The 8,757-nt window shown below is 63.7% G+C and overlaps 1 protein-coding gene across 1 annotated transcript; it reads left to right on the forward strand.

Moving 5' to 3' along the window:
• The first annotated feature begins 5,301 nt into the window (after positions 1–5,301).
• Positions 5,302–8,494, forward strand: LEFTY1 (left-right determination factor 1). Its single transcript, XM_053909449.1, has 4 exons — positions 5,302–5,689; positions 6,710–6,956; positions 7,259–7,501; positions 7,771–8,494. The coding sequence occupies exons 1-4, from the start codon at positions 5,440–5,442 to the stop codon at positions 8,126–8,128; spliced, it is 1,098 nt and encodes a 365-aa protein (XP_053765424.1). The 5' UTR covers positions 5,302–5,439; the 3' UTR covers positions 8,129–8,494.
• The last annotated feature ends 263 nt before the right edge of the window (positions 8,495–8,757 follow it).

Genomic DNA, 8,757 nt, shown 5'->3' on the forward strand with positions numbered 1-8,757 from the left:
GCCGGTTCATTCCCTGGCCTCCTGCCGTGTGCGGCTCAAGGGGGCCCTTCTGGCCCCGGGGTCAGAGACACGGTGAGTTGCCTTCAATACAGCAGGCTGAGTGTGGACCCAGCACGGGGACCAGTGGAGACAGACAGAGGGCCACTCTCCCAGACCTGTTAGCCCTCTGCAAACACAGCCCCTCTCCCGGATGTGGATTCCACTTGGGTTCAAGAGTTTTGCTGGGGACATAAAACAACGGGGCAATGAAACAGAAGAAAGCCACTGTGGACAGGGACATTGGTCACGGGGGGGGGTGGGTCGGCCCCCACGTTTGTCATGCACGGAGAGGGGCCCTGCCCCCCAGGCTGTGGGTCTGGGCAGAGCCAGGCCTTCTGTGGGGTCTGCTGGGCGGGGAAGTCATCTCAAAGCCAGACCTGCTGTCCCCGAAGGGAGGAGGGGGCATTGGGGTGGGGAGAACGAGGAGACCCTCGACACCTCTGACCGAGGGCCTGCAGTTGAGGACATTTGGGGACTCGGGGCGGTGAAGGCTGGAGCCCAGGAGCGGCTTCACGTGGGCATCACCCTGTCCCCTCCTTTTCAGGGCCGGCACCGCTGTGGGTGCCCCAGAGATGGCCCGAGGCCCGGCCCCAGGTGCCCTGGGCTGTCCCAACCCTGCCCCCCTCAGCCTTCCAGACCCCGGGCCTGGGGCCCACGTGGCCCCTTGGGGTCCTTCCAGGATGGCCGGGGTCCACAGGGCCGCCCTTGCCCGGGGCTCCCTCTGCAGGAATGGAGACCCACGTTTCAGTTTGTCCAGCCCCTTCCCGGCAGGAGTGAGTCCTGGGCCCTCCTCGTTGTGCCGTCCACGAGCTGTGTGTCATCCGGCGAGTTTTCTACCCTCTTCAATATGTCTCCACCTGTAAACTAGGAATTATGTCCTTTTTTTTTGGCAAGGAACGTCTTGGGGTTAATCGAGATGTCAACAGAGTGCCCATCATATACATACAGTAGGCGCTTAATAAACAGGAGGAGTCTTTCACAGTGCTAATGTTCACAATGTTTTACTTTAAGAAAGTTAAGTTTGGGGCGCCTGGGTGGCTCAGCCAGATGAGATGAGAGAGGCAGAGCCCCACAACTACGGGGTGGGGTGGCCCCCCGAGTCTGGAGGCTTCCTTGGGCCAGAAGCTGTCTCGGAGGGGGCACCGCGATCTGGGGGGCACGTCTGGGGACAGGGGTGGGGTGGCCCGGGTCGTGCCCAAGAGCAGTGGCTGGAGGAAGGAGGCCTCCCGCAGCTGCGGAGCCCCCTTTGGCCCTTTTCTCTCCCTGGGGACAGTTTGGGACAGTGTCACTTAGTTGTCTGAGGCTGGAAGTACCTGAGGGGATGGGGGGGAGGAGGGACCGGACAGGAGGTGGGGGCCATCAGGTCAATGTGGGGGCCCCCATGTCCCCATATTCAGAGCCCACCAGAGTCCCAGGGAGGCTGGCTTTCCTGTCCCTGAGCTGTCCCACCCACACCGTCCTCCTGCCCGTGTGACCCAGGCAGGCTCGGGGCTCCCACGCCACCAATGCGGCCAGCGGCTGACCTCTGGCGGGTGACAAGGGGCCTGCAGGGCTCCCGGCGCCCTGGACTGGGACTGCTGGTGTGTGGGGAGGACCCCCCCCCCCCCCCCCCAGTGCTTGTCCTCTGTGCCCCCCGGAGGGCCGCATGGGGACCCGCACCAGCCTCCGCGCAGCGGTGCACGGTGGGCGCATGCGTGGTTGCACGGGGACCTCCCTCCCCACCCCTGCATCTTCCTCTGGCGCTGGGGCAGGGGGAGCCGCTGGAGGGGGCAGGGTGGCTGGGCCCCAGAGGGCTTGGAGCTGGATCCCCGCCAGCTCCCACAGGGCCCCCTTCCCGCAACTTCCACGCCGTATCTGACGAGCCTGTCTTTTGCTCTCTGTGTCGCGGGCCTCACTCCGCCCAGAACAAAAGCACGGAAGCTCTGGTAGGACCTGGGATCGGTGACACAGGTAGGACAGGTAGGTCACCAGCGAAGGAGCCCCGGGACAGGCAGCGATCCCGGCGGGTGGATGGGCTCCCTCCCCGTCGGTGAACCACGGCCCCGGGGTCGAGAAAACACCCAGGTGGTCGTCTGGAGGACGAGCATCGTTCCGGCCCATCTCCAGGCTGTGCTCCCCGATGGCGGCTGTCGCCTGCCGCCTGCTGGTCTCTGTCCACAGCGCTCTGGCCCGCCCTCCTCCCCATCCACCCCTCCTCAGTCCAGACGCTGCCCTCCCTCTCCCTTCTAATGACCCAGAGGCCCAGGGCTCAGAAACTCCAAACAGAACGATCACTGTTAGGCGGTAGGCCAGCGCAGACGGCTTCCTTCCTTCCTTCCTTCCTTCCTTCCTTCCTTCCTTCCTTCCTTCCCTCCCACCTACCTTCCTTCCTTCCTTCCTTCCCTTGTTTCTTTCCTTCCTTCCTTCCTTCCTTCCTTCCTTCCTTCCTTCCTTCCTTCCTTCCCTTGTTTCCTTCCTTCCTTCCCTTGTTTCCTTCCTTCTTTCCTTCCTTCCTTCCCTTCCTTCCCTTGTTTCCTTCCTTCCTACCCTTGTTTCCTTCCTTCCTTCCCTTGTTTCCTTCCTTCCTTCCTTCCCTTGTTTCCTTCCTTCCTTCCTTCCTTCCTTCCTTCCTTCCCTCCCTCCCACCTACCTTCCTTCCTTCCTTCCTTCCCTTGTTTCCTTCCTTCCTTCCTTCCTTCCTTCCTTCCTTCCTTCCTTCCCTTGTTTCCTTCCTTCCTTCCCTTGTTTCCTTCCTTCTTTCCTTCCTTCCTTCCCTTCCTTCCCTTGTTTCCTTCCTTCCTACCCTTGTTTCCTTCCTTCCTTCCCTTGTTTCCTTCCTTCCTTCCTTTCCTTCCTTCCTTCCTTCCTTCCTTCCTTCCTTCCTTCCTTCCTTCCCTTCCTTCCTTCCTTCCTTTCCTTCCTTCCTTCCTTCCTTCCTTCCTTCCTTCCTTCCTTCCTTCCTCCTTTTTCTCTTTCTTTCTCTCTTGGGGAGAGTTGTCAGCAGTAATACTCTCTTTTTTGACTACCCAGTAAAAAACGTTCAAAAACAAAAATGCCCACAGAAGCCAGTCTCTTTCCCCAAATCTTGCCCTGAAGAAGGATCTTCTGGAAGCCATGCATCTCCATAACCCTCTCTTCCTCCCTCCCTTTCTCTTCAATTAATTAAGCAAATATTTATTGATGACTTGGCTCCTTCTCTGTGTCCTGGGGACACCTGTGGGGACAAAGAGGCAGCTGACAGGAAAGGAAGCCCAAGTGCAGCGTGGGGGCCCAGGGGACGGGAGGCACTCCCTGCAAAGCTGTGTTTAGGAGCCAAAGGGTGCCCCACTGCCCATTTTGGGGGATGCACAGTGGGCACTCTCACCCCGGCACAGCCTGGTGCCTCCCTTCCCTTTGGGGACCTCACGGTTCTCCTTCGCCCTCCCCACACCCTGGGTGGAAAACAATGTGGACATTTCACAGAGGCTCAGAGCGGTTGAGGCCCTTGCCCAAGGTCGTAGACTGTTAATGAGAGCACTGAGGGGTGCCCGGCCTGGCCCCTGACCTTGGACAAGTTCATCACCTGCCTGTGTGTGCTCTCCTTATCTGTCAGATGGGGGCATTAACAATGTGTATCCTGTGAGCTCATGGGGAGGGGCTTAGGAGCCCGGATCCACATCAGCTCTCCTTGTCGGAATGCAAAGGCGTCCTTCCAGAAAGGCTCTACTGGCCTCACCCAGCTGACTAGCAGATAGCTGTCAGGAGGGAGGTTCAGTGACTCAAGAGGCCACACAGCTCGTGGGTGGCACAGCGAGGAGAGCCCAGGACTCACTCCTGCCGGGAAGGGGCTAGACGAACTGAAACGTGGGTCCCCATTCCTGTGGAGGGAGCCCTGGGCAAGGGTGGCCCCATGGACCCCGGCCGTCCTGGGAGGGCCCCACGGGGCCACGCGGGCCCCAGACCTGGGGTCTGGGAGGCTGAGGGCGGCAGGGTTGGGACAGCCCAGGGCACCTGGGGCCGGGCCTCGGGCCATCTCTGGGACACCCACAGCAGAGTCGGCCCTGAACAGGAGGGGACAGGGTGATGCCGACGTGAAGCCACTCCTGGGCTCCAGCCTTCACTGCCCTGAGTCCCCTCTGCTTCTGAGCCCAGGTCCGGTTGGGCTCGTCCCCCAGCATGGAGGCCGAGGGTGACCTCCGAGCCCACGTTTTCCCGTGGCCCTCACGTGGCAGCCTGGACTCTGGCTGGGGTCAAATCCTGGCCCGAAGGGGCAGAGGGAGGTGGTGGCTCCCCCCGCCTGCCCAGCCCGGCCCCCACCACCCACCTCTCCGGGACGAGCTGGGTGCCAGATTCGCTGCCCACATCTCAGGCCGGTCCGGTGTCCCCCACGGTGCCCTTGGCTGGGTCCAAACAGGCCCTCAGGCATTGGCACTGATCCCTCATTCCCTCACCCCCCTCTCCTCCCTCAGGACACAGGATCTGGCCCCAGGGCCGTTGAGCATCTCTGGCCCAAGGGACCCTGTGCAGGTGGAAGCCAGACTCCCGCCTCCGCATCACCACGGATGGGGCTGCCGCGGCCCATTGTAACAAATGTCCCAATCCACACTGGCTTTCTGGCTGCCAGATTTAGCAAATCAAACTATAGGACTCCCACTGAAATCCGGACTTCAGATAAACGGCAACTAATTAGTGAGTCTGAGTATGTCCCCCCTCGGTTTCTGGCTCAGAAGTCGGAAGGGGCCATGGATTGGTTTCCCCCCTCTAATGTCTGAATCCATGAACAGCCAAGAAGAGGGGGAGGGAGCGTCCTTATTGGACACCCACCCATCGGTGCTAAATGATCATAGGTTCCCTGGCCTGGGAAGGGTCCCCGGAGCAGGAATTTCCAACCGGGGACAGCCCAGGATCTCAGCAGCCCCCACCGCCCTGCGAGCACCAGGCCGGAGGCTCATCCCTGCACCAGTACTGGTCTTTGATCCAAGAGCCCTGGTGGCGGGCAGGCACTCTACCTGCGGCCCCCAACTGGATGCCAGGGCCACACTCCGGTCGGTTCTGTGACTGGGGAGACTGGGAACGTGGCACAGAGGAGACGCCTGCTTCTTCTCCAGGAGACACATCTGTGAGGTTAACAGGGCAGGCGGCGTGAAGCAAGGCAGGGCCTCCCGGCCACCGTGCAGATAGCAACAGCCAGCTGTCCACAGTCCAGACGGGCCTCTGTGCCCTTTCCAGACGGCCCCCTCCTCGAGGCCCAAGGACCGTCTGGCTGCTGAGCTCCCAGGAGGTCCGAGGGGTGTGACCTCCCCCCTCCGCCCGGGCCCAGCTCAGGGCTGCCTATAAAGCTGGCCCGGGCCCGGCCCTCCGCACACCGGGCTGAGACCCTCGCCGAGCCTCCTCGGGGGACGCGTGCGCTCTGACACCCGCCCCCCATCCCCGGGCGGCACCATGAGGCCCCTGTGGCTGTGCTGGGCGTTCTGGGCGCTGCCCCTGACGGGCCCCGGGGCCGCCCTGACCGGCGAGCAGGTGCGGGCCAGCCTGCTGCGGCAGCTGGGCCTCCGCGAGGCGCCCGTCCTGGACCAGCGCGACGTGGAGGGGCTGGTCACCCCGGCCCACGTGAGGGCCCAGTACGTGGCCCTGTTGCGGCGCAGTCACGGCGCCCACTCCCGCGGGAAGAGGTTCAGCCAGAGGGTCCGAGGTGAGGTCCCCCTCCCGCCGCAGCCCGGTGCTCGTTGGGAGCGGGGAGGCCGAGGCCGGCGGGCCTGTCCCGGGGCAGCCGTCGTGGGGCGGGGGGCGGGGGGGGGGAGCTCCACGGGACTGTGAGCGTGGCTGCGTCCGGGGCCCTGGTCTCTGTCTGCACCAGGGGCCCCACTGGCAGAGGCGAGGCAGGAATGACACCCTCGTGGGTGCAGAAGCCCCGTGGGAGGAGGGGAGACAGAGAAAGGGGACTTGGGGCTAGTGACAGGGAGGATGGCCTTGGCCGGTCAGGCGCCTGGAGGCCTGGGGACGAGGAGGCTGGTCCTGAATGCTCTGCAGAGCTGACCGCTGGCGGCCACGTGGCCCGTGGTCAGGTGGTCCCACCGTCAGCCCGGAGCCTCAGGCGTTGGGGACACGGGGCCTGGTGCCTCTGGGGAACAGGAGCTGGCGACAGGCCCCAGGCGCCTCTTCCTCCGGTTGGGGACATTTCACTGGGCAGGAGCCCCTCAGGCAGGGAGTGGAGAGGAAGTCGGGGCTCTTGCCCTCCCTCCTGGAAAGGCCACTCTCAGCTGGTGACCACAGATTTCCACGGTGGCTCTCTGCCTCCCTCTCTCCGCTGGCCCTCCCACTTTAGCTGAGCGCCTTCGCCTGAAGAAGGCTGCGTGTCGGGGCGCCTGGGGGGCTCAGTCGGTGAAGCGTCTGACTCTCGGTTTTGGCTCAGGTCGTGATCTCGGGGTTCGTGGGATCGAGTCCCACGTCAGGCTCTGCGCTGTCAGCACGGAGCCTGCTTGGGATTCCCTCTCTCCCTCGCTCTCTGGCCCTCTCCCTCTTGGACTCGCTCTCTCTGTCTCTCTATGAAAATAAATAAATAAACCTTAAAAAAAAAAAAAAAAGGCGGCTGTGCAGGTGAGGCCCCGCCCCCACCTCTCCCTGCCTTCCTGGGGGATTCTGCTCACTGGCTCTGGGCCCCGCGCCCTCCCAGCGGGCCTGACCTGCCTCCTGACCCTGCTCCCGTCCCCAGAGGTGGCGGGCAGGTTGCTGGCGGCCGAGGCCTCCACGCACGTGCTGGTGTTCGGCATGGAGGGGCGCCTGCCGCCCAACAGCGAGCTGGTGCAGGCCGTGCTGCGCCTCTTCCAGGAGCCGGTCCCCAAAGCGGCGCTGCGCAGGCTCGAGCGGCTGTCCCCGCACGGCGCCCGCGCCCGCGTCACCGTCGAGTGGCTGCGCATCCACGAGGACAGCTCGAACCGCACCTACCTGGTGGACTCCAGGTGGGGAGGCCGTGGCCGGGCTGCCAGTGGGGAGGGGAGGGGATGGGCGCGCAGGTGGGCCCAGCAAGGCAGGGTGGGTAGGGGTTGGTGGGGGATTGGGGGGTAGGGCTGTTGGAGGGGGGAGGGGGCGGGTGGGCCCCGAGGGGGGGAAGAGGGAGGGGGAGGGGGCTGGAGGGGGAGAAGGAGAGGGTGGCATGTGGGCCTAGTGTGGGGGAGGGGGGGAGAGAAGGGAGGGGGGGGCAGGCTCCCCCCAGGGGGTGTCCCCAGCCCCAGCTCAGGCCCCGTCTCCACGGGTGTCGCAGGCTGGTGTCCCTCCAGGGGAGTGGCTGGAAGGCCTTCGACGTGACCGAGGCCGTGAACTTCTGGCGCCAGCTGGGCCGGTCTGGGCAGCCGCTGCTGCTGCAGGTGTCCGTGCAGAGGGCGCACCTGGGCCCGCGGGCCTCGGGCGCCCACACGCTGCTCCGCTTCGCGTCCCAGGGCCAGGAGGGCACGGGGCAGGGCGAGCCCCAGCTGGAGCTGCACACCCTGGACCTCGGGGCCTACGGGTAGGCGCCTGGGCCCTCGGGGCCCCCCCCGAACGGGCGGGTTGGCGTGGGGTCTCCCAGGGGCGCCGTGGGAATCAACGGACGCGGGGTTTCCCCCCCGTCCCGGGACTAAGGTCACGTACTGCGCAGGGTCTGGTTATTGGTGGTTCCCCGTCCCCGGCGCAAACCCCAGCCTGTGCAACGTGACGAGAGCTGGCGGTAAATCTCCCTCCCGGGTGCCCTCCCACGCCCGTGACCTCAGCTGACCTGCGCCCCTCCTGTCCCCGCAGAGCTCAGGGCGACTGCGACCCCGAGGCGACGGAGGGCGCCCGCTGCTGCCGCCAGGAGACCTACGTTGACCTGCGGGGCATGCGGTGGGCCGAGAACTGGGTCCTGGAGCCCCCGGGCTTCCTGGCTTACGAGTGTGTGGGCGCGTGCCAGCAGCCCCCGGAGCCCCCGACCTTCAGGCGGCCGTTCCCGGGGCCGCGACAGTGCGTCGCCTCAGAGACGACCTCGCTGCCCCTGATCGTGGGCGTCAAGGAGGGCGGCAGGCCCAGGCCCCAGGTGGTCAGCCTGCCCAACATGAGGGTGGAGAAGTGCAGCTGCGCGTGGGACGGGGCGCCTGTGCCCAGGAGGCTGGGGCCTTAGGGCTGGCCGTGGCCTCCGATGGACTTGCCTCTGTGTGGATCCAGGCATCGGGACAGCTGGGGACTAAGGACTGCTGATGGCTAACGCTGGGCAAATCTACTGAGCTCAGAATTCGCTTCCTGTGTCCATTCAGCTCACCTCCTAATTTTTCTGCCCAGGGTCACGACTCCCGTGCTTTGCTCTGGTCATTCACTGCACATCCCAAGCACTTACCTCTGTCAGTTCCCAAACTGTCACTGTCTCCTCGTCCCCTCACTGGGTCTGGGCTAAGCTCTGTGGAAAGGGCTTACGTGGTCCGGTCAAGTACGGGTTATGCATTTCCAACCCGGATTGTAAGGGCATTATCTAATAAACAAATGAAACACGTTTTATTCTGTATTTCTCTATTTTCCCCGGAACCCCAAGGGAACAGAAAGTTCTATAGAGATTAGGTCAACCTGCTTAGAAAATCAAGGAAGGAGCCGAGCAACACAGGAAGCTAGGATTGAAACACATTGAGCCCTGTGTGTCTGTCCTCTTACAATCGAAACAGACATCTTTTTGTCGTGGTGGACGCCTTACGGTTCGGGGCACAGCAAGCCGGCTTTGTTTCAATTCTACTTCCTACAAAATAAAAAAGTCTGTGATGA

This window comes from Panthera pardus, unplaced genomic scaffold (genome assembly GCF_024362965.1).
Source record: "Panthera pardus isolate Hobbes unplaced genomic scaffold, ASM2436296v1 HiC_scaffold_21, whole genome shotgun sequence".
Lineage (NCBI taxonomy): Eukaryota > Metazoa > Chordata > Mammalia > Carnivora > Felidae > Panthera > Panthera pardus.